At 38.8% G+C, this 26,042-nt stretch overlaps 1 protein-coding gene across 1 annotated transcript; it reads left to right on the forward strand.

Annotated features, from left to right (window-relative positions):
• Positions 1–2,618: 2,618 nt before the first annotated feature.
• sfrp4 (secreted frizzled related protein 4) lies at positions 2,619–16,620 on the forward strand. The gene is made up of 6 exons (XM_002939421.5): positions 2,619–4,188; positions 6,304–6,384; positions 9,590–9,655; positions 11,543–11,741; positions 14,700–14,763; positions 16,004–16,620. The coding sequence occupies exons 1-6, from the start codon at positions 3,717–3,719 to the stop codon at positions 16,181–16,183; spliced, it is 1,062 nt and encodes a 353-aa protein (XP_002939467.3). The 5' UTR covers positions 2,619–3,716; the 3' UTR covers positions 16,184–16,620.
• The last annotated feature ends 9,422 nt before the right edge of the window (positions 16,621–26,042 follow it).

Genomic DNA, 26,042 nt, shown 5'->3' on the forward strand with positions numbered 1-26,042 from the left:
CCAGCCAAGCAATCAGTTACTCATTTTTTTTTATTCTGTTCTACAAACCTTGTAGTTTTTATATTTTATGAAAGAAACTTCTGCCCCCTTCTTATTAAAAAGGACAGTAATGATTTCACATCAAGTTAACCAACAAGCATTAATATTCTGTGTTTTAACTGGAAACCTCCTGTTGCAGCCTATGCACTGACGTATTGATCAAAATGTGATACATTTCACTTTTCACAAATTGTTTGCTTTTTACAACTGAAATATCATCATATTCACTGAAATATCATTAGTGTGTTTTATTAGGATATTTTATTGCATATACAGATTACTAATGCAAACAACTTCCTTCCAGATTCCCAAATTTTTTCAAGAAAAAATTGTTTGCACAAGAATAGTTTTTCACGTTGCCAATATTTTTTTTACTTTTATTACATTACAAGCAATGCAATAACTATTAATTTTGAAAGTGTAACTTTTTTTGTCTTATTAATGCAAATGTTTTACCTTTGAAACTTTCATTACAGTTATCTCTTACTCACTACCCTGAAAATGACAAATGTGCCACAGAAATGAAAGCTGTTTCTTAACTGCATGTAGTTTTCTCCCTAATTTCTAAGGAAATACAGAGCAACAGCAACTGCGGAGCCACAGGCTGAAAAGCACCAATATTATGTTCTTTTTTTGTACCTATAGTAGAACTATTGCGAGGTTGCAGAGAGGCAAAGCTGACTGCACAGCTAAACAAATCACTCCACCCTCTTGTGGCTGTTCAGAGAAAAAAAAAAAGTTGCTTGCAGATAGTAGTCCCTGTACATCAGTGAGCTCCAAGAAGGGCAAAACCGGTCTGTAGTTGGGAATCTGATCTGCTTAAGCAGAACAGAAAACTTTGCACTACACTGATGAGCCCCAAGAACAGTGAAACTGGTCTGTAGTTGGGAATCTGTTTTTGTTAAGGTGGCATGAAGAAGATGAAGAGAGGTTCCTGAAGAAATGGAGAGAGTTAGCCACAAAATGTGTAAGGCCAGTCAGACCCCTGCCCATATTTTGAATTGCTTTTAAAGCCTTTCAATAAAGTTGTTATTTGAATTTTGAAAATATGTGGATCAGCGGACAAAAAGAACAAAAACAGTGGACTCTGTCACTCTTAGCACATTATATAGTGAAACCAGGGGGCACAGACACATAAAGCACATTATACAGACACAGGCAGTGGGTACTGCTACCCACAGCTCATTATACATAGCAAGAGGCAGTGGCGAATGACACCACACATTATATTTAGTGAGTGGCAGTGGGTGCTGGCACCCAGAAATGCTATATACGGTGAACTAGAATCCCAAGCAAATTGATACAGTGAGTCGCAGTGGGCACTGGAATCAACAGCATGTTATATAGAAAGTAGGTACTGCAACTCCCCCTACCAAGAAGCAATATTTTTGACTAACTTTTTATCTAACTTGTAGGAGGCTAAGGCTTAAGACACACAAGGCTGATACTTGGCCTGCAGATAAATGTGGCAGCAGAAAGCTTCTCCTAGTAACTTTAAGAGCTGAGTTTCTGGTTTTTAAAACAAAAAAAATCAGCTCTACTAGTGCAGAGAGTGAAATTGTGCTATCTACACTAGTGATGCGACCCCCCCCCTGTACCCCCTCTGGTACTGTAAAGGTAAGCATGGGGGCCGAGGAGGGGACAGCATCGGAGGAGCCGCCTGGGGCGGCTCATGGGCCATAAACGCCCCAGCTGTAGCCTAGAAGGTACAAGTGATTTTATTCCTAAAGTGGGAAATTAAAATATTTATCTTATTTATCTCATGCAGTTTAGAGAATATTGTTGGATAACTGTACATTTCTATTAGCTCCCCAGAGCTGCACCAGCAGGCTCTGATTCTCTGAACTGGCTAATATCATATGGGACAGTTTGTCCGGTAATGCAAGCCACCAGAAAAACAGTGGAGGACAAAACGCAGCTATAAGCACCAAGGGTTATTCACACAGAGCAGAGACAGACAGACCTCAGTCTCAAAATGCTTGCTTTAGAAAGTTACAAGCTAAAATTGAGATTTAGCCTGAATACACTGGTCTGCACAGTAGTGACAGCTGGACTTCATTTATATGCCACACGGACACAGGGGTATTATCAAACAGCATTGGGGCAGTGTTGAACTGGCCTACCTGGATACCAGGAAAATCCCAGTGGGCCCAGGGGTCAGTGGGCCCTCCTGCTCCTAACCATTTGGCCTACTTCATGGTCATTCTCTATTTCTGATTGGGTACAAAGAGAAGAAATAGATGGAAGGATAGATGCTAGCATGTAAATAAAAGAGACTTGGAGAATAAAGTGGTTGAGTGAGGAAAGAGGAAAAATAATTTGGAGAGTGGGCCTATGGTCTAAGGTTTTCTGGTGGGCCCCTGGGGTCCCAGTCCAACACTGCATTGTGGTAATAAAACTCTCTGTTAAACTCTCAGCTCCCTTCTTTAACCTGTGCTAGAAAAGAAGAAACTGTAAGTTCGCTGGTGCTTGGACTAAGCTAGTAATAGAGTTTTCATATTTAGATGTACAGGCTCTGACACTCTTCCAATTTTGCCCCTGTCTTTTGTTTGAGCTCCTTTTCTGAGCTCTAGCTAAACTTAAATCCACAGCTGAAGGCTGTAAAGAAGCTGGCAAAGAAGAGGGGATGCAACTTCTAAATGGGAGACTGTGTCTTCTGAAAAGTGATGTTTCCTGGGTTCTCTATGGCTGGACACACTTTATCACCTTTTCTTGATCTGTTTTCGTTTTCCTCCTGTGTGTTCTGTCTCCTGCTTGGCACCATAGTCATTTCAAAAAGGTATTTCCTCATGCAGAGTCCGGTAGGGAGGGGGCTGTGTGGGGGATCGGTGGCTATGAGACAGATAGTTACATTTTGCTCGTCAAGCTCACCGATCCCCTATACCGGATTCAGCTGCGGGTGGAAATAGTCAGGAATAAAACAACGGTGCCCAACAGGAGACAGAAATGGCACAGGGGAGATCGAACACACCCGAGAGCTGAGAGAACGTGTGCAGCTCCGGACTGTACAGGCACTGTGGGTGCGATTTTACTGCAGAGCGACGGAAGCAACATGCAGCAATACTGATAATGGAACAATTAGGGTGGCAAACTGCTTGTTCTGGTCCACATTGCTATTTTTTGAAAAGAAAATAGCGTCGCCATATAATTTAACCAAATCAGGAAAATAAATTGGGGGGGGGCATGGTACCCTTGTGCCCCCCAGTTCCGACGCGTATGATGGAAGTGGTGGCACAAAGCAGTGAGAAGCATGCAGCCTGATAACTTGTTCTTGTGTTCAGGTGAGACCGGAAAGAGAGACGTTCCCGTCGCACGATGCTCTGAGAGGAGATGCTTTCTTTGGACTCTGGAAGTGTAAAATGCAATGTAAGCGGTGCTGCACAGGGAATAAATGGAAGAGAGGGTGATGTAACACTCCTGGAGAAGGGGGGGGGGGGGGTAAATGAATTATGCAGCCATGTAAGAAATTGATGTAGCTTACGTCACGTGTGGTATAAAACCACTTGCACAATGTCCCATCCTATCTGCTATAGGGGCCGTGCAACTAAGAGAGGAAAACTTTCTGGACCTGCTGCAGGCAGGGACTGTGGCAACAGAGAAGGGACAGACAACCTGCTTAGGTACTCTCTGCACTATTTCAACTTGTCAGCTAACCTGAGGGGAGCAGATTTACAGTTATGGAGCAAAAAGTAAGATCCAATTCCTTTGCCATGATCCCTATAGTTGTTGCACTTTTGTGCAGGTGGGTAGAAACAAGAGTTTACTCTGCCCCTTGTGAGACTGTAAGGATACCTATGTGCAGGAGTATGCCCTGGAATATTACCAAGATGCCCAACCACCTCCATCACAGCACTCAGGAGAATGCCATCCTGGCTATTGAACAGTACCAGGAGCTTGTGGATATTAAATGCAGCCCTGTGCTTAGTTTCTTTCTGTGTGCCATGTATGCCCCTATCTGTACCCTGGAGTTTCTCCACGACCCCATTAAGCCTTGCAAGTCAGTATGCCAGCGAGCCAAGGATGGCTGTGAACCCATCATGAAAATATATAACCATAGCTGGCCTGAAAACCTTTCATGCGATGATCTGCCAGTGTATGATCGAGGAGTGTGTATCTCCCCTGAAGCCATAGTCACTGATCTCCCTGAAGGTAAGTCCAAATTGACTGTGTAGCACAGCAGGATGGTTGACATGAGACAGATCTGAGCCATGCACATGTACAAAATACATTCCTGCATAGTAAAGATTGACAGCAATGAGTTCATTCTCAGCATCTAACCTAGTTTTTAATTAATTTTCTATCCTTTTAAATGAACTGATCTGTATTGCAGAAGGAAATTACTTACGGCCTAACCTATAAGTTATGAACCCCTGCTCTATATATAAAAGGCAATTTTATATAAATATAATCATGTTAATAACATTTTTGTTTCAAGATGGCAGGTTGTAGCTCTTTTATTTACTGTACTCAAATTTATGGCAGCAGAACGTTACACTGGCACATATAGGGCAATAGTTCTACTAGTGAAGGTGGAGTAATTCTTATAATAAATAGATAAAAGACAACCCCTTCTCTAATTCAGAGAAGGGGTTGTCTTTTATCTATTTATTATAAATACTTGCGAATTATACCCCTCCTGGTTGTTTTGTGTGGAGAAAGGTTGTAAGAAGATTGTGAGAGTTCCAGTTCAACACATCCCATCCATATATTTAATGGTGGAGTAATTCTGGCATCTTTGCTTAAAAAAAAACACAAAGCCAGTGGCACAATTTTCAGGTGAACATTCCCATAATTTTAACTGCAATACAGTTTCCCCCCTTAGAATTCAAGTTTTAAATTGCTGTGCCCAAAATTCATCTTTTGCAACTTGTGTATGATGCATAAGTATTCTCTAATCAGCGTCACAATTTCATGAGATGCACACAATTTGCAGCAGACATTTTCAAAGTGGGGATGGCATCACTTCCAGCATCCCAGTTCACACAGTGTATTGGCATTCGTGTCTAATCTTTTTAGTCTCTATTGGCTCTTGATAAAACCTGTATCATTTGGCAGGATCCTTAAAGGATAAGAAAAATCTATGATGATGATGCTGTGCTTCCCAATCATCAAGCCCTTGCTTGTGTATTTTTTATACTGCCTCAGGGAAGAAGGTTTGCATTTTCGCTTACTGAGAACTACCTAAGACATAGCAACCCCAGTTTTTCAGCTTTCCTTGTACTTTAATACTTAGCCAAACCAGTTCATGTGCCATTATAGTGCTGGAGAACTAGAGAAACATACAACTTTCACAGATGTAGCATTTGTGACGATTGTGCTCTAATTTTAATGTGCTGCTTTAAGTTGCATCTTGCAGGTATGTTTTTTATTAGCTAAATACACAAAGTCTTCTGTCATTGTGTGCATCCCTTGTGCAAATGAGTACTGACACCTGTATCTGCATATGCAAAGTGTTGTGTTGTAAATCACTCGCTGGTGAATGATAGGGGGAAGTGGTGACTGGGAGGTTGTTGCATCCTTTTATCTTTATAGTATGTTAGTGAGACTGAAACAGGCACCTGTAGTGAGTTGCAACGTTCTATAATTGAAAGGAGGCATTCTAACAACTTACTGCATGGTGTGCATACCCAACTGTGCATTCTCTAAGTAGAATAAATACATTGTCAATATTGCAGTGGCCACAAAAAGAAGGGTTTACCATATGTGATGGTGATTAAAATAAGTTGCAAATTTCTACTTTACAGCACTGCCACTATTAATGATATCATATATAAACAATGATCATATGTGCAAATATCATATGTGCAAATGATCAAATCACAGGCATAACTGTTCAGGGAGTTGAAAGTTAGGTATGAGTCAATTGCTCTTGTCAGTAAAGCTACTTTCTGTTTTTTTAGCCATGGGGACTCTATGGATACATCTCATTTTGAGACAACCACCATGTTTTTTTTGAAGGTCTGTCTATCTGTCTTTCTCCTGAGAATGTAAATGATTTTGACACACAATGAGTTAAAGACTGATGTAATTATGTTATTTTAGGATTAATATTTGTAAAGGTGTGTTATTTTTGTCATACTACAGCCAGCACAAACAGAGTGTCTTAAGAATGATTATTTAACATTGCTGAAAGTGTTTATGTTACGGATGTGGGTGAATCGTCATGTCCAGTTCAAAAGGTGTATTTCAAGTCTCCAGTTTCTCCTGGTGTGTTTGGCATAATGCAGTTATTTTCATTGGCAAATTATTTCTTGTTCTTTTTAGATATAAAGTGGATGGAGTTTACACAGGATGTCATAGTCCAAGAAAGGCCAAGAATGAATCACTGCAAAAGTTTAAATATGGGTAAAGCCAGTTTATTACTCACTTTTTTTACTTTACTTTTCAGTATTATAAACTGCTAGCTGAGGTACCCAACATTATCTGGAAAATTTGATGTCTCTAAAATAATAGAGTACTTAGAAAAAAAAAAAGCACACTGCATTGAAAAACATTTTTGTAAAAATTAAATTGATAGCTTTTGAATCAAAACAGATACACAAATGATTTTCAATTTAAACTCAACATGCTATGTTCATGGAAAACCCATGGAGTGTCTCGGCTAGTTCCAAAGTCTGTAGCCTGAGACTGCCTTTGTAAATGTAAATCAGAAGAGCATTTCCACAGAATGATAGTTATTCATAGTATTAGTACATATTCTCTTTACACAAAGCCTGTTGCATCATCATGAATCTAGATTGTACTATGAAATGCTTATATTCTATATATACTGAAGATGTGATTTTACAGCCATAGAAATACCTCAGCACAGACAGACAAAAGTGTGTAATAGCCTGCAATTCCTTCTTTTCTTATTTTATATCTGGTACAATTAAGTATAATGCTGATTTTTTGGTCTGTAGTTTAAGTTCAATTTTGATTATCGATGATTAGAGATTTTTACTATTTAAATGAATGCTGTTACAACCCTTTGTAATTTTAATTAAAAATACAGAAGTTCAGAACAGTCACCCTGGCAGATAGAATTTCAACAGCAAAGGGGAACTTCTGTAACAGTACAAAATGTAAAGCAATCCATAACTACAGAAATAACTGTATAACATCTATGGAAAAGTCAGTGGAAAGATGTGTCCAGGAATGAGAGGAGGCTGACAGTGGCTGTAAAAGTCAACAAGCAAGAGAAGGTGGCTTTGGAGAAGGCACATTACATTAGAGGAGGCAATAAGGTCTTCCACATAGATGGCCATCATACCAAACAATTTGTTAATTCCAAAGTCTTATATGCACCTTGGTCAAATTATGCGTCTCCTGAAAAATACAGAGAGATTCAGGTCTCCGTTAAAGATTTAAAGGTTTCTAAGGCTTGTGGAGGCCAAACACTGGGATTTCCTCCCAGTGTTGGGCCAAGCCGGCTGGGCGCCTTAGGCAACCTGATCGGCTTGGCCTGCACCCAACAACCCCCCCCCCCCCGCGTGCACGCTCGCATGCGCACGAGCGCACGATACGTGCCCACAGGGGTGGCAGGGTTATGGCAGTGGGGGAAAGGGCCCAGAACTAGTGGTAGGTGAAAGTAGAGATACTTGCCTGGCACCCCCTCAACCGTTGCACCCTAGGCAGGTGTCTCTTCTGCCTATCCCTAGTTCCGGCCCTGTTCCTTCTTTTCAGACAGCAACAGAATGGAAGAAATTCGAGAAAATAGAAGCCAATAGATCTCTGCATAGCACTTGTGCAGGTAAGAAGATAGTCTTGGACTGCAAAGACTTTAGCATTTCAAGCCCCTGCTTCCAAAGGTTGTTTAGCAATGGATTCAGAAATTAAAACAGGTTATGGAGTTGGCTTGGATAGAAGAGGTATTTCATGATGATATCCATAAAGTTGCCTGCAACTCAAAAATTAATAAAGGCATGCATATTAATATCTTTTGCCCTCAACTGGAACAGTACAGAAAGCAGTGTGTGACTTTATGGGGAGAAGATTTTACTCAGATGAGTCTCTCCTTACACACCTAGGCATTGTAGTTTCCCTGCATCATTGGACAGTTATTGTTAAAGTTTTCTTCCACAAGAGTAGCAAAATACTGTAGATTACCTGCAAAGTTTTTGTTGAGATGGTGTAGTGGGAGTCTAAATCAGGGTATATAAAAAGTGTGTCCAGTATGTGTTGGAATCGCTGGCCACATACTTTTTCTACAAGATGTTCATGGAAACAAATGTCAGCCTTAATGCTGAGAGCAATCAACTCACAAAGCCACTACCACAGCTTTATTTTTCCGCCAAATTTTTACTGCACTGCACTTACTGGAACTGCAGTTTTTTTTGCAGGTCTGCATATGGCAAGATGAGGCAATGGTCAAATGGCCTATATTGTGCAGCGCTGGAATTCTGTTTAGGGCACCCAAAGGCCACCCCACTTTTCCGCTCACAAAAGAAGCACTGGGGACAGGGCGCGCTGAAGTTTTTTGCATGTCCCATCCCCAGTGCTCCGTATATGAGCAAATTTTACGCTTGGCATGCCACTCCTAAATTTATGCCACCCTAGGTCCGGGCCTTTGTCGCCTCACCACAAATCCGAGCCTGATAGTGCAGAACAGCCAATGCATTGCTAACAAAGAGCAAGAATGTTAATGCCTTGTCTTTCAACATTGAGACTTACCATCTGGGCCTTGCAATTACATCACTTGGTGCAACAAAACAAAGTCGCAACAAATGATTGACATTTTCGGTACTTGTTTTCAACATAGGGTTGCGCTTTTTTGTTTACATTAACAAATTACCTTTTGATTGTTTATTATTTTGCATTCTTAGGCAAAGGCACATGGAGCACTTTGTTTCCTGAGTGTTAAATATCTGTGTGTAAGGAACAAATAATTAAAAAAAACTTTCTCTTGAATGGCAGTAGCAAGCATGTTCTAATGCCATAGCACTTATTTCACTGGCTGAGGATTTAAACATTTATGTTAAAAAAAAATCATAAAACATTTCTGAACAGTTCCAAAAATGTACCACTCCAGGTGTTGAACACTATCATGTAGGATCTGACTAGAAGACTGATCCACAACTGTTTAAAGGAGAAGAAAAGGTTCAATCACTAAAGGGTGTCAAATGTTAGGCACCCCCAGCAAGTGCTCCTGTTAGCAGAAAACTGCACCGACCTGGGTACATGAAAATGAGTGATCCTCTTCCTGCACAGGTGCCCATGCACAGCAGAATAAAATGCTAAACTTTAACTAAAAAGCCAGCTTTTTCACTTTACTGAGCATGCGTCACCCCCTGGTATTTTGAAAAAAAAAAAAAATAGGTAGAAGAGGCACCCCCCCAGTAATTGAACCTTTCCTTCTCCTTTAAACATTCCTGGTACTCACCAATCTTCCCTTCTAATTGTCTGCCTTACCTTTTTTTGATATTTGACACGGGTAACTAAAAAGTTGTAAATAAATATTACAATGTTACAAACTTCCTCAGGTATATGGATTTGCTAAGTTGATTATTCATAAAACTTTTATATTAAATTATCTCAAATATTAACTTCTAATTACCCTTTTCTTTTTTAGATCAATGCAGATGCAAATCAATTAAGCCATCTCTGACCATGTATTTATCTAAAAATTATAGCTATGGTAAGCAAATTGTTTATATAATAAATTAGCAGATTTTCTATTTGTGTTTTTTTTCTCATTTCTTCACTGCTTTGGTGCAGTGACAGCCTACATGGTTATGAAAAATACTCGCCTCATTCCTGCTTTGCTTAGTTGTCAGAACTGACCACCAAACTATATACATTTTATCATCTAAGCCAGTACTGTCCAACTGTGGGAATTTTTCTGGCTGACGAAGTAAAGGGCTGATAACAAAAGCCAATTTTGACCACAACCTTCCTTTAAACCACACACACTTCAAACCACGCCCATGGTGTCACAAAAGCTTTTGACAAAAAAAAAAGTTGCACTGCAGGGATACTGCAGGGATTTCACACATATATGTGAAAGAAGGCAGAGTATGGCACACACAGGCAGCAAAGGGCAGGCAGATCATGGCACATACAGGCAGTATAGGCCAGAAAGAGTATGGTACATGCAGGCAGCATAGGGCAGGCAGAATATGGCACACAAAGGCAGTGTAGAGTAGGGCAGACAGGACAGGGAAGGAGACAGGGAAACCTTTCATGTCTGTGTAAGTAACTGTAGTATGTACAATGAAATAATGCCAGCACTGCTCCTACAGTCTAAGTCTGGGTTCTTACAGATGAGAACAATCAGCCTCCACCCATCATCAGCATGGATCGGTTCGCAAAAAAATAGCTTACACTGTATAACATAGTATTACATGGTTATATTATATTTATTGGAGATAGGTTACAGCAAGAGTAAAACCATCTAACGCCTAAGATACCCAAGCACATTTTGAGCAAAAATAGCATATTCATATGATGGGTAAAACAGCACATTGTTTCATAAAAGATAGCCTTGCGTGAGAATGTTGGCAGTGGTTAAACTGATGTAACAAACATATTTTTTGCACGTACATCACTAATAATTTGTTTGAATTGTCATTTTGTTCTAACACAGTATACTGTATTTTTCTTCTATTTCAATCATCTTTAATTTTGTCTAATCTAAACTTTTATTTATCAACCATCTCCCACAAGTTCAGTCAGAAAAGCAAAACCAGGTAGTATGTAGAGACCCCAAAATGGGTGTATTGCAAAAAGGGTAGGGCACGGTTCAGGTCCCCCAAATTTCTAGGTTCTTCTAGTAGTCAAAAAGTCACATGTTAAAACCACAGGGTGCATTTTAAAGTCAAAGTGTTTTAGTTACAGAAGGGGCTTTCATTTTTTTTCTGTATACAATTGAGAAACCAGTCTCTGAGAGTTTGGCTTAACCTAAACTATCAGTACCTGACAAAAACATTTCAATAAAGGTAAGTAAGTTTTCTGGGCCCAAATACTTCTAAGTGGTGCTATTAGAGAACTGTTTGATGGATTGTGTACAGAGAATATTAAGTTGTATACTGTGGGTGTATACTGTTTTATTTGATCCACCTTTATGCAATCTGGTATTAAATATAATAATAAATGGAAAAATAAATATAACAATCAGCATTTGGAGCAAAAAGAAACCTACTATAGGCCTAGTTTTGAGGTCCAAAAAGGGATAACTATCTTAACTCCCCACAGTCCTCTCACTAACTACTGAGCGGTCCTAGAAACAGATTTCACTCTTTGCTATTCTATTCCAAAAAATATAGCAATGCATTGGCAAATATAAGCAAATATGTAGGTAGTCCGTTGGGATTAAAAAGACCCAGGCTTCTACCAGGACTCCTCCACTTCTGTGACCCCATCACATATATATGCTTGTTCCATTATTATACTCAGATCCCAACTAGCTTGTAAACCTATAAGTGTTTCCAAACGAGTTTTTAGTCACATATAGGAAATTCCTTTTTAGTCTTGTAGAATTTACATTTTGAGTGACTGTGAAAATTATTTTGTAATGTCTTTGCAGTAATCCATGCAAGAGTAAAAAGCATCACTAGAAGTAGCTGCAATGAAATAACAACAGTGGTTGAGGTTAAAGAGACTCTGAAGTCTTCAACAGCAATCCCCAGATCTCAGGTTCCGCTTATTACTAACTCATCTTGTCAGTGCCCACAGCTGTTACCCAACCAAGATGTGCTCATTATGTGCTACCAGTGGCGCTCAAGGTAAGCTATAAAGGGTGCAGTATAATTCAATTCTTTACTCTGTCATAGATTGTTTTGGATTGTTGTGTGGCACTTGGAAAATAGGGTGAAGAAATATTTAAAATAGTCAACACTGAATTCATAATTTTTTTTTTTAAATGTGTAAAATAGTTTAAATGAACTTCTTGTTAAGCCATATAATACTGATCAGATTTTTTTTCTATATTATTATACTGTATATACCTTGGGCCTTATAGTATGCACATGTGTGATTATTCTAAAATGTCTTATTTACTTTGCTGACTATTAGTAAATTTATAGGTACCATTGTGGGACACTTCCAATTTATTCAAGTTGGTGATTGCTCTGATTGCAATAAAAATAAATTCAGTCTGTGATGAACCCATTCATTTTTTTATGTGGCCCTGAGTTTTCACAGGGTTTAGTACTCTTATCAGGTAAGATATCTATTATATAGATAAAGTGTTTTTCTGTAATTTGGATTACTTAAGTCTACTAAAACACACTTTAATATTAAATAAACCCAACTGTGATTGTTTTGACACCATTATGGATTCATGCAGCTTAGTAAGGATGAAGTACTCTTTTATTATTACCGAAAAAAAGAATTATTTTAAAGGAGAAGGAAAGGCTAAGTCACTTGGGGGTGCCGAAATGTTAGGCACCCCCAAGTGGCTTAGATCGCTTACCTTTTACCCCGGGCTGGTGCCCCTGTACAGAGAGAACAGCACCAGCCCGGGGTAGCAGCGAGCGCTTCCTACTTCCTATTCGCTTGCGCATGCGCAGTAGAGTGAAAAGCCGAACTTAAACAAGAAAGTCGGCTTTTCACTCTACTGCACATGTGCCGGCCCACGGATTTCACCGGCAGAAGAAAAAGGAAGGAGGAAGCGCTCGCTACAGGTGCCCTGGGCTGGTGCTTTTTTCTCCTAACAGGGGCACCAGCCCAGGGTACAAGGTAAGCGATCTAAGTCACTTGGGGGTGCCTAACATTTTGGCACCCCCAAGTGACTTAGCCTTTCCTTCTCCTTTAAAAGATTAAAAAATTTGCTAAAAATTTATTTTATGTGAGATGGTTTTCTGTAATTCAGAGCTTTTTGGATATCAGGTTTCTAGATAAGAGATCCCATAACTGTAGCAAGTATTACATTCTAAAATTATGACTTATTAGTCTTGGAACAGTGTTTGCTGATTTCAGTCCAGAGCAGACTGAGTATTTAAAGTACCTCTGTAGTTTACCTGAGCAAAAAAAAAAAAAAAAAAAAAGTACCTCTGTAGCAAAACAGATGAGCATCATCAGGGCCATGGATGGTGCTTTAGGGCTGTGGCGCCTTCGGGCTGCTACTGTAAGCCAAAACATAAGACACAATGTTTTTACTATAATTGTTTTTCTGACTGTTTATTTTTTAATCCATTATATAGTTGTTTCTTCACTGTCTAACTTGAATCTGGTTTGCAGATGAAGTAACAGAGTAAATCCAGTGCAATGTAGCTTAAAGGAATACTGTCACGGGGAAACATGTTTCTTAATAGAGCTTCTTCAGCAGAATCCTGCCTTGAAATCCATTTTTTATAAATACAGATTTTTTTATATTTTTAAATTTCACATGGGGCCTAGCCATATTCTTAATTTCCCAGGATGCTACAGTCATGTGACCTGTGCCCTGAAAAACTCCAGTCACACTTTACTGCTGAGCTGCAAGTTGGTGATCAACCCCTCCAAGCAGCCAATCACCAAAAGGTAGCAAGATAGTAGCTTCCAGTACATCAGAATAGCACTCAATAGTAAAAAATCCAAGTCCAGCTACATACAGTATGTAGAAGATACTGTGGAGTTCTGTGACCTTATAGAAGCATGAGGCCATAGGCCTAGTTTTTTTTTATAAATGATGGGAAGCTAAGGTATCTCATAATAGGTTTTTAAATTATAGTAGTAGGTACATTCTTTTTATAATCTACAGGGGTAATTTACTACTACCTGGTCTGGCTGTGATCCTGTTCTTACCACCTTCCACTACCCACATTATTTTAACTTAGAAGCCTTAATTTATGTCAAAATGTTAATGATGACCTTCCTTTACACCTTTTTGAATGAGAAACTTCCACCTAATTCAAAACATGTTTTATTATTCTCTCTGCCCCACTCATCCAACTAGCAAACAGGAACTGTGCCAGCGCCTTCTTTGCCATTCACAACTTCCATCATCTTCTCTGTTATTAATACATTATAGCACTAGCTGCCTACTCTCCTCCTTCACTTTTTATTGCCAGCACTGCTAACCTGTAGTCCAGAAACCTTACCAACTTCATCTACCTTCACTCTCATAAACAATTCCTAGTAAGTGTACATTTATGCTGAACTCACAGCATCTGTCCTTCCATCTTTTGATTCCCCACAAGTTTTATGTTTAAACGCACAACTTTCAGCACCTTCAAATTCAGTGTACTGTGAAAGTATAAGGTTTGGGGCAATCTAGAGGCAGGTTAAAAATAACCTCATATAGTAGCTCTGCTGTGGGCAGTGAAAACAGTTTACTTGGTTGGTAGATCCTTTTATGGGTAAAGAGAGGTATTTGTATCCATTTATTCCCCCAAAATAAAAATGGTAGCATTGCTTATTGTTGCTATGTCCATAGCAACATGAAATGCTTTGTTATGGGAACATATAGGTTGAGACGGGTTGCATTATTTAAGCCGTGCTTTACTTGCACAGGAGGGGGTTACACCAAGGGGAAGAGGGGCTTCTGCACCTGAAGGATCATCTGTAGCAGGAACAGTTTAATGTGTCCATAGTGTGCCCAGATATTGTTGCTTCTATCACACATACAAATGTATATAAGTTATAATTAATATATTGATATGCCATTTTCTAGTATACTTCCTTTTATCACACCTTTGGTATTGTATACAGGTCATGATTACATTATAAAACACATTTTGTGACATTTTCTTTAATCCTAGGATGATGCTCCTTGATGGCTGTTTGGTGGAAAAATGGAAAGACCAGTTAAACAAAAGGTTCAAGGTAAGAGAAAGTATATGCTTTTAATACACTGTTGACATTGCTATATAAAATGTAACTGTACATACACTGTAATGCTACAGAACCCACATAGAACCCTCCTATAGATTAAAAAAAATGTTCCTAGAGTGATCAATTCTATTCAGCATTTTGGCAAAGTGATTATCCTTGGGCACTTCCTAAAATCTTCTTATAGATTATGATCAAGAATATTTTCATTAATGATTTTTTAGCTGATGACTTCATATAAAAAATGTGAGTTAGTCTTATATTTTATAAATACTTGCAATTATTTGAAAAATGAGATTTAGTTCTTTCAATGGTTGACAAAAAAGTTGAATTATTTTCTTTGAAATGAACTAAAAGTAATGAGATAGTGAGACTGCTTCTGTTTCAGCACAACAAGCCACCCCCACCTGCCCCTCATAAATACAGAGCTGCTGAACACAGGCAACCCATTTATTCTGCAGCACATGTACCTGCATCCACAGGTACTGATGGGTGACAGAGTGCAAAAATGTAAAAACATAGCAGCGAGCATCTGTTTTTTGCATTTTGCACCCTGTCTCGATATCAGTAAATTATCTCTATAGTGTTTGAAAATCATCCTAATCATGTAGGCAAGATAAATAATAAAAGCTGCTTGATTTCAGTTTACACTGAAAGGTTTACACTGGAAGCTAGTGTGCAAATGCAAAATAAATCTGTACCTAGTAAATAATATTTGTGCTTTACATTTTCCATTTTTTATTCCTGTTAGAAATGTTCTAGTTATTTTGCCCTAGTGGCTTCCGTGTTTCAAGTTACTATTGTGACTCTTGCTCCCATTGTTTTGAAGACTCTAAAGTGTCAATAATTTGAACATTTTGACTTAAATACCAGTTAAGGAAAACTGACATTCAATAAACAATTATAAGGACCAGAGCTGCATTTAGATTACATTTACCAAATGGAGCAGTTAATCACCTGCCTCCTGGAGGTGTTTGCAAGTTGTAACCAAATAAATTTGTCCAGGTTATAAATTCAAACACCAGTGAGTGATAGACAGCTTTTGGCACAGTTTTATTGGGGTTATTGGTAGCACCTCATAAGTAACTTATTTTTTCACATCAGGCACTTGATTCTTCACATTAATATACCTTTCATACTTTGTAATATGCCAGTGTAGTGTTCAGTATCAGCAGTCTGACTTCTTGACATTAAAATAAAGTTAGCAGTAACATAAGTCTGACTTCTTTTTAAGAGATGGGAACAGACATTACAAGAAAAGAAGGCAAGAAACACCCAGGAGAAGATAAAAAATACCAGCCGCTCAGGACGCAGTGGTGTGCCAAAGGTAACCCCAAAGAATTCAGGCACTGCTTCTGGGAAACAAAAGAAGAACATCAAAACCAAGAAGGATCAGAAAGATAAGCGAGCTTGAGTCCAAAAAAATATCAAATTAAAGACATTGTGTTTGCATAAAGGTCACTTGCTGGCCTCAGTGGCATAACATTATATCAAACCCACCGATAAATGACTTTTATTGGCTGCACTTTATATGTAATGTTTTCTTGTTTTTTTGTCTTGACCGCTGCAAACCAAAGATTCCAGATTTGCACAGAACCATTGAAGTGTTATGGTGATTAAATTAATTCACTGCATTTGATCTCTTGCACACATACCATCTGAAGTTTGTGTGTCAATATGTAATGTTGTATATGTTTTTAATTATATATCATAAGGCTTTAACATAGGAGTAACAGCATACAGTAAGTATTTGTTTTTTTGTTGCACTTCAGGCTGGATACAGTTGTTTAAGGATTATACAACATGGTTAATAAATGTTGCTGCTAGAAGAAAGCAGTCCATGTTCTTAAATACCTATATTGGTGTAATTAAAAAACATTCTCCTGTTGCTTTAACTTGCATGTAGTGAGAAATACAATCCAGATGTCAAAAGCAAAGCTAAGTTAGAAATTGTGTCAAAAATATGAATCCATTCCCAGTTTAACTAAGCAGGTCTGAGATTACCATAAATCTACTGTCAAAAAATAAGATAAGTATACAGAAAAAAAAGAACACATCTATGCTAAATAAACATACTAGTATATCAAACTCCTTTTGAACAAGTCCATATATTCCAAGGGGGGAATTTACTGAAACCACAGGCAAAAGTGCACCAAGGGACGCAAAAGCACATCCCCTTTTATGTGGGGTCTGGCTTCCCTCTTCACCTTGCGCCAAATAACAATCCTGTGTGGGATACGGATCTGTCTCCAGCCAACACAAGCAGCACCAACAATAGACACAGTATGTATAGGACTCAGTTGAGATTTATAAGATCAGTTGTCTGGGACTGTGAATATTTGTTGCTCTCCAGTGTATTACTTACTCCAGTCTGTAAGCCAGAAGGTTTTGGTAAGCATCAAATTGTTCAAATTGGTTTGATTGGTTAAGCTTAGAAGGATGACCAGCAGGGCATCTAGGTGCCAAGTATAAGTTGTAACATTTTTCAATCAAGTGAAAGGCACTTTTCTAAGTTAATGTTTGGACAACTTTACCAAATGTAGAATAAGGTGCTATCAAGACTGCAATGTGACCAGTGTAGTTTTGCAAAGAAACTGTATATCTTTGCTGTTGGATATTTTCTTTTTGCCTGACCAAACAGGCTCCTTCTATAGAGCTAGGTCTTTTTATAATCTTAGATTACTTTAGTGAATGAACTGGCCTGTGTGACTTTGATTATACTTGTTCTCTGGTACTGCATTTGGTTTCTGGGTCTGTGCCTTTTCTACTGTATTGGGTTAAACCTGCCACCCGCATCTGACAGACCTGACCCTTCTTTGTTAAACTCCTCCCTTTAGCATTTAGATGAGAAGCTTAGCTCCACCCCTCAAGCACAGGCTTACAGACTGCAGCCTTTGTTACTACAGTAACATTAATATTGCTACATTGTATACTATATGGGCCCACATCATCTATGCATAATTCCTTTGCGCCCCAGGCTTCCTAGTTAACCCCTGCCTTGCTATAGTATTTTCTAATAAATTAACCCACACTACATCTTAAACTATAAGGGTCTTAGTCACTGGGATCCAGGTCTTGTATTTCTAAATTGATAGGTTTGGGATAAACATTTTTAGGCATTATCTTGCCAAACCAAGATGAATGAATGGATGGTGTTTGATGAAAAAACAGCAGGAAACTGTCTGGTTAAAGTGGGAACCACAATAAGATGACCAGATCACATGAAAATTCAGTGACGTCTAAAAAAGCAGATAGAAAGCAGATGAACTGATTGCAGATTATTTTAAATGCAGTCAGTGTTGCCCTGCAACATGTACTTATTAGACATGTCCCTGGATTTTCAAGTTATCTGGTCACCCTAGATCAGGGATCCCCAACCTTTTTTACTTGTGAGCAACAGTCAAATGTAAAAAGACTTGGACAGAAACACAAGCATTATAAAAGTTAATGGGGTGCCAAATAAGGGCTGTGATTGGCTATTAGGAAGTCTCTGTGCAAACTATCAGCGTACAGGAGGCCTTGTTTGTTAGAAAATCTTGTTTTTATTCAACCAAAACTTGCCACCAAGCCAGGAATTCAAAAACAACTACCTGGTTTGGGAGCAACATCCAAGAGGCTGGTGAGCAACATGTTGCTTCTGAGCTACTGGTTGGGGATCATTGCTCTAGACCATAACCATCTTTTATACAGGCAAGGTAGTAATTAATATCAGGAAATGTAAGATCTGTGTCATATTTGTGAGCTGAAGCTTAATTGTGGCCCTGCCATACAAAAAAGAGTGCAGGTTCTATTAGCTTACACCGTTGGCAGGGGAAACAATTTTACAGTGACAGGTGCTCTTTAAAAGGGGATATGATAAATATGTATAGAAATGCAAGAAGACCATAAAATATACTCTCTCATAGCTTATTTTCCAGTAGATTCTTCCATTTAAAATCGAGGCATCCACAAACATTAGAAGGAAGGAGGTTTCATCTTAATATGCAAAAATGGTTTTTTTTTACAGCGAGAGCTGTGAAATTTTGGAATATTTTCTTTGAAATGAGTGTACTGGCAGATACATTCGATTTTTTTTAGACTTCCAAGAGTTGGATAACTTTTTAGAGAGTAAAAAAAATACAAAGTTACTAAAATTAACAAAGTTGATCCAGAGACTGTTTTGGTTGCCTTCTTGGAGGAAAGAACTTTTTCCCCTTCTGAGGCAAATTGGAGAGGCTTCAAATGTTTTTTTTTTTTTAACTTACACCGAAACAGAACTTTATGGACACATGTTTTTTAACTTCTGCTACTATTTCATTGTGTTACGTTGTTACTCCAGTGAATTAATCCACACAATGCATTAAAATGGTGGTATAAATCCATTGGTGGTATAATTGCCTGCAATGGATTAACTCTCTTTTTGAACAATACACCCCTATACTCACTCACTCCTGCAGCACACTGTCTGTCACCCTCCAAACTTCCCATTTGCCTCAACCCCATAAATCAACCAACTGAATAAAAAAAATCTACAAGAGTAGGGCTCACTGCACTTGTAGTGTAGTGTACCTGCATGAGTCTTGCAGCCCCCCTTTCTTCCATGAATTAACCAAAAATAGACCCCTCCTATTACACCTTCCATATTACTTACATCTTGCACGCAATAATCAATAGCCCGTCTCTCTGCCAACTTGTTTAACCCCAACAGCAGCCCACATTAATCGAACAACACTCCAACATGCCTCATATATTAATCATCACCTACTACTCTCTTACTGCAATATAAATTATAATTGCACTCTTCTTTCTCTCTCTTCCATAAATGAATGCCCAAAGCAGCCTTCTATTAAAGCATCTATAAATAAAAAAAATATTATAAGCTTCATCATATGGAAGAAACAGTCTAGATATAATCAATTAAAACTTCTGTAACATATCTGAAATGATTCACTATTCTCCTCTGAGAAATCTGTTTCTACATACATACAGGCTTTGTGTCAGAGATAGATTTTAACAATTCTAAAATTGTTCTTTATAAATACTGGGTAAAACTCCTGCAGAGAAGTGAAGAGAAGACTTTATGAAGCAGAGATGAAGGGTCATGTAGCAGTTAGGAAAGCTGTCAAGGCAACAAAGTATGGTTAAGAGGCCTTGCTTGGTTTGTTGACCCTAATGCTGGGGTTGTGCATAGAGTGACTGGAATTCTGAGCCAAATGAGCTAGTGCTGTATTCTTCAGCACCTTGCCATACCTTCTGGAAAGAGAGTTATTGGGCACCCCTTTGATACAAGTGGATAATGATTGTATTCCAAACTTCGTCAGAACTGTTTGAAAAAGAAGAAGAAAGAAAAACTGAAAGTGGTGACAGCCTGTCATCTGACTTTTATTTCACTGAGCTGATTTGGAATGAATAGTTTAGAAAGGTCAAGGTTAAACAGCCAAATAGTGCTGCCCATTTGTGGGCATTCCTGCAGCAACATTGGAGTGAACTTTCAGACAAATAATTGCAGAGTTTGTTCTGCAGTCATCACTGCAAAAGGTGGCTATTTTCATGAGTCCAAGATTTAGTCTGTTTTTTTGTAGTTTGTAATATATTTTAGATTTTTTAGAAATTCATTTCCAGTTCTCATTTGTTTGAGGGAATGGAAAGTGCTTAAACTGTAATAAGACTGGAAAAAAACTTTTGACTGACAGTGTATTCTCTCTGTTCTCATTCTTCTCATGGCCTATCTCAACATAAATTTGAAAGGCAGAAGATTCTGGGGGTCATGTACAACATCATATGCAGTGTGCTGTGCACAATTTGTCTTGTTTTTTAATGTTTTCTCTGGAGATTCTGCCACTAATTAAACTAAGGGAGAAACAAGTGTACCTGGAGCTGTGCCAATGGACAGCAGCATTGCATGTTTGGAGTACCACATGGGAGCAAACACAAGATATGGTGACACAAAGTAAACAAATCTGCTCAAACTGTGACCATTCATTTTCTGAACCACATATGTCAGTACCCTACCTAAAGATATTTTTTTCCAATCCCTATTTACAATTCTATTGCACAATTTCTTAGGGGGTCTAAAACAGAACTAAACCAAGTAACACAAATGTTTAAATTAAGCAGGGTTAAACTGTGTTTAATCTTGGGCACATCATGGTAGGAAGCACATATGGAATCCTCCATCCACCTTGAGACAGAATCATAACAGTATTTAAGCATATAAATTATTGTCACACATGATTACATATGTGATTCCGGCCATTATGTGACCAAACACTAAATACAGTTCAACCATCCAGAAATAAGGCAAAAAGGTTCAATGTGTCACCATGGTAACTTTGTACCCATCAGTGTGTTTCCTTTTTAGTATGTAATAGTAAATAAAAAGTCTGCAGAAGCCTCTTGAGAAAGCCATGCTTGTGATGAAGCAGTCTTTGAGGCCACAGGTTGTTAGTAAGTACCCCCCTGAAATTTTGCATACCTCTCAGAATCGAATAGGGAGGGCAGAGCTGCAGCACCTGCATCTTCTTTTCCCTTACACGGCTTGCTACACTACTCATTTTCTCTTTTAAGTCCCGGTACACCCGTGTGGGGATTGGATAGGTTGGAAGGGAAGTTTAAACTTCACCCTCTAGCCTGTCTTATCCCCATGTGGCTCTACCAGAACTGAAACTTCAATAGAAGATGAGTGGGGTAGCAAGCTGTGTAAGGGGAAAGAAGATGCATATGCTGCAGCTCCTACTCGAATCAGCAAAGGATAAAGCATGGCCAGGCACCCCTTAACCCAAAATGCATTGGGCAATGTTATTTTTCTGGCAAGCAGGTACCAGTTTAACACTTTTATCTTGCCACATTTTTAACAATATTTTTACAGTGATTATAGTGGCATGTGCTGGCTATCTATCTCCTATAGTAATTATACTGGCATATCTTGGGTTAATATGCAGATTATCCATTTTCCATTTATTTTATTTAGTGGTTATACTGGCTTGTCTAGGGGTTAATATGCAGATTATCCATTATCTGTAGTATTTATATTCACACTTATCAGGTTAATATGCAGATGATTTTACTGGCTTGTTTGGCCATAGTAATGATACTGGCACATCTTGAGTTAATATGCTTGTTATCTATTTCACTTAGAGATTTTACTGGCGGGCTTGTGAGCAACTGTATGGGCTTCGCCAATAAACTGATTTTCTACAAACTTGGCATCTAGTTGCATACAGACTATGGGGCCCATTTACTTACAAACCGGCCGAATGCGTCCGATTGCGTTTTTTTCGTAATGATCGGTATTTGGCGATTTTTCCGGAAAATTGTCGCGACTTTTTCGTTACCAATACGATTTGCGCGAAAAAACGCGAGTTTTTCGTAGCCTTTACGATGCGCTCGTATTTTGTCGCGACTTTTTCGTAGCCTTCGTGCCGAGTACGAAAGATTCGGATTCATTCAAGCTTGAGTATGGTGACTTTACTTGGGCCAGGTTGGATCTGCAGGGTGCCATTGAGTCCTATGGGACGGTTCCAAAATCATGCTAAGTCTGAAAGTTTCGCCCGCCGCTTACGAGCACTCAATACGAAAAAGTCGCGACAAGATACGAGCGCATCGTAATGGCTACGAAAAACTCGCGTTTTTTCGCGCAAATCGTATTGGTAACGAAAAAGTCGTAAAGGCGCCGAAAAAATCGCAAAAAATACGAAAAAGTCGCAAAATGTTCGTTTTCCAATCGGATTTTTCCAATTCGGATTTGAATTCGTGTCTAAGTAAATGTGCCCCTAAGTCTAGAAAAACAGGTTGTTTTACTTGATGACTTTGACCCCCCAGAAATACATTTCTGTTCTTCATGTAAGAGTTGAGGGCTTACTGAGCAATCTCTACCTTATTATTCTGTACTGAAATTTGTTCAATAAATAAATTGGAGCTCCCATTATATATGAGGGTTGATTCACTAAGGTGTGTTAAAGCGAGCGCAATTTATAGCATGCGTGAAAAATTTTATTGCGTCCTATTTTTAGCGCACGATTCACTAAAAGGATACTGCCGTTAATTTAGACGCGATGCTGTTTGCGTTATTTACGTGGCGAAGACTATTTTCGTGGGTATTTGATGCAACGCGCACAAATTGTCACCGTGTGCGGAAAAAATGCACGCCATTTTAGCCATACACGCCATTACTTTCGGAAAACTACTGTTCTGAAAATGACGATTTCCCTGTAAACTGGAGGCTGCATCACTCTAGGACCAACACATACTTGAATAAATCCCACTGCAAAGTCCATATTGTGTTGCCAAAAGCTCATGAACTGTACTTTTCTATAATTACCGCCTGCCTCAAGTAGGTGTTAATTTTAGCATAGACTAATGCGATATTTAGCGCATCTAAGTGTTTGTGAATCATGCGTTAGTGTTATTTCTGAGCGCTAAAATTAACGCATTTGGTTGCGCACTATTTAATGCACGTGATATGTGGCTTAACGCATGCGAATCACGCGGTTTTTTTTTTTCCGCCAATTTTACCGCAAAAAAGCATGCAATAATGCTTATCGACCTTTAGTGAATCAACCCTATGGTGTTGTTGTGCAGCCAAATTAAACATTTCAGAGAGTGAGACCTCCAAATTTTAAATTCCATACTGAGTGTATAAAAAGCAATAATTTATGACTTAATATTAACAAATATCTATTAAGTGTTCATTGATGTAATGTCACTTTCATCTGTAAATCAGTGTGTGTTTGCATTGAGGGGCCCCTCCCTGGTACTGCCTTTGATTTTATGGGGTTGAACGTTTTATACATATCTTGGCAGGTTCTTCCAATAAATATTGCAGTGAGAAAGAGGAGAATCTAAAAGACCCCAGGCACTGCAGAAATTATCAGAAGACTGCTGTACAACCATCTCCCACATACAGACCTGCTATGGAGCCACAGTGTATGCTGATTCCTAAGAAGTTCTACAGTATCTATAATTTCCATATAAAATATTTTTGATTTATTATGGCAGTGATCCATTCTTTTGCTGTATGAGAAATAACAGGTATTAAAATATATATTTACTGAATAGTTTTCTTTCTTTTGCCATTATCTAGCAATACAGATAAATTGAACATACAAATCAGGTACAAGTGACAAATAAGGTCCTTACTTTTGCTTAGTATCCTAGGATTCAGTGTGTGATTTGGCCAGGTTGCAGCCCTTTTTGTAAGTTTAGGGTTAGGCTAAGACTATGGGGCCCATTTACTTACTCACGAACGGGCTGAATGCGTCCGATTGCGTTTTTTTCGTAATGATCGGTATTTTGCGATTTTTTCGGAAAAACGCGAGTTTTTCGTAGCCATTCCGAAAGTTGCGATTTTTTCGTAGCGTTAAAACTTGCGCAAAACATCGCGCCTTTTAAGTTTTAGCGCTACGAAAAAAGCGCAACTTTTCGCGCAAGTTTTAACGCTACGAAAAAATCGCAACTTTCGCGCAAATCGTATTGGTAAAGAAAAAGTCGCGATAATTTCCGAAAAGTCGTAAAGGCGCCGAAAAAATCGCAAAAATACGAAAAAGTCGCAAAATGTTCATTTTCCAATCGGAATTTTTCCAATTCGGTCGGAATTCGTGTCTTAGTAAATCAGCCCCTATGGGTTGTGGGTTCTGTTGAACTGAAGCAAACCTTAACTGTCATGTGACTTGTGAAAACTTAAGGCATTTAATAATTAGATATATTACAAGTTGAAAATATGTATATGCAAAGTGCAGTTTGAATTAAGTTCCGTTTTTGGCAGAATAGTTTTTCAAACAGTATTTTGTGAATGAAAAGATGATTTCCATCTCTGACACCTAGATTGGATTGTACAGGTATGAGACCTGTTATCCAAAATGCTTGGAGCCTTGGGTTATGCAGATAACAGGTGTTTCCTGTATTTGGATCTCCATACTTAACATTTAAAATAATTTAAACATCAAAAAAACCTAATAGGATTATCACCAATATGGTTTCATGCAGCTTAGTTACCATCAAGTACACGTTATTGCTTTATTATTAAAGAGAAAAAGGAAATCATTTATACAACTTAGATTTATTTGATTAAAATGGAGTCTATAGGAGACAGCCTTTCCATAATTCTGAGTTTTCTATATAAAATCTATATAAAAGTTTTCTGGGTAATGGATCCAATACCTGTATAATTGTTTTGTCCCAGTATACTGTTAAGTAAGCAAATAAGCTAAGAATTAGACATTTGCTGAATATTATTGTTAAATTGTTAAAGGAGTGGTTCACCTTTAAGTTCATTTTTAATATGTCAAAGAATGTCCTATTCCTAGCATTGTTGCAAATGGTCTTAATTATTTATTTGTTATAGTTTTTTAATTATTTACCTTCCTTTTCTACAGATTTTCAGCTTTCAAATGGGGTTCACTTTCCTCAGCAGCTCAAAAGTTATGACCATTCCCCTTTTTAAAACTGCGCCCACTTCAAACCACACCCATGTTATCACAAGAGCTTTTAAGACCATGCCCACATTAATGCTTGGTCCTGACTGTAGGAATTTCAATCATCATTCATATGTGAAAGAATTATATGATGTCATATTAAGACATACCCTTAAATATATATGCAACCCCCAGCACATTACATACCTTGGGAACTATTTAATGGCTATTTCCAACTGCTAACAAACTCCCAGAACAAACCCATGCCAGGTTCACCTCCCACAGGCAGCACAGGTTAGGCAGAGTATGGCACACACAGGCAGCATAGGGCAGGCAGAGTATGGCACACAGGCAGGGTATGGCAGGCAGAGTATGGCACACACAGGCAGCATAGGGCAGGCAGAGTATGGCACATACACGCAGCATAAGACAGGTAGAGTATGGCACACAGGCAGCATAGGGCAGGCAGATTATGGCAAATACAGGCAGCATAGGACAGGCAGAGTATGGCACACACAGGCAGGGTAGGTCAGGCAGAGTATGGCACACAGGCAGGATAGGGCAGGCAGAGTATGGCATACATGTGCAGCATAGGGCAGGCAGAGAATGGAACACACAGGCAGCATAGGGCAGGCAGATTATGTCAAATACAGGCAGCATAGGGCAGGCAGCACACACAGGCAGCATAGGGTAGGCAGAGTATGGCACACACAGGCAGCATAGGGCAGACAGAGTATGGCACACACAGGCAGCATAGGGCAGGCAGAGTATGGCACACACAGGCAGCATAGGGCAGGCAGAGTATGGCACACACGGGCAGCATAGGGCAGGCAGAGTATGGAACACACAGGCAGCATAGGACAGGCAGTACATACAGTGACA

The sequence above is a fragment of the Xenopus tropicalis genome, chromosome 6 (assembly GCF_000004195.4).
Source record: "Xenopus tropicalis strain Nigerian chromosome 6, UCB_Xtro_10.0, whole genome shotgun sequence".
Taxonomy (NCBI): Eukaryota; Metazoa; Chordata; class Amphibia; order Anura; family Pipidae; genus Xenopus; species Xenopus tropicalis.

What these genes read in the sequence shown, in the direction of transcription:
- sfrp4 (XM_002939421.5), top strand. Translation starts at nt 3,717, where the DNA reads ATGGAGCAAAAAGTAAGATCCAATTCCTTTGCCATGATCCCTATAGTT. An exon ending in ATCTAAAAATTATAGCTATG is followed by an intron (nt 9,656 to 11,542) that starts GTAAGCAAATTG and finishes ATGTCTTTGCAG; the next exon opens with TAATCCATGCAAGAGTAAAA. An exon ending in TGCTACCAGTGGCGCTCAAG is followed by an intron (nt 11,742 to 14,699) that starts GTAAGCTATAAA and finishes CTTTAATCCTAG; the next exon opens with GATGATGCTCCTTGATGGCT.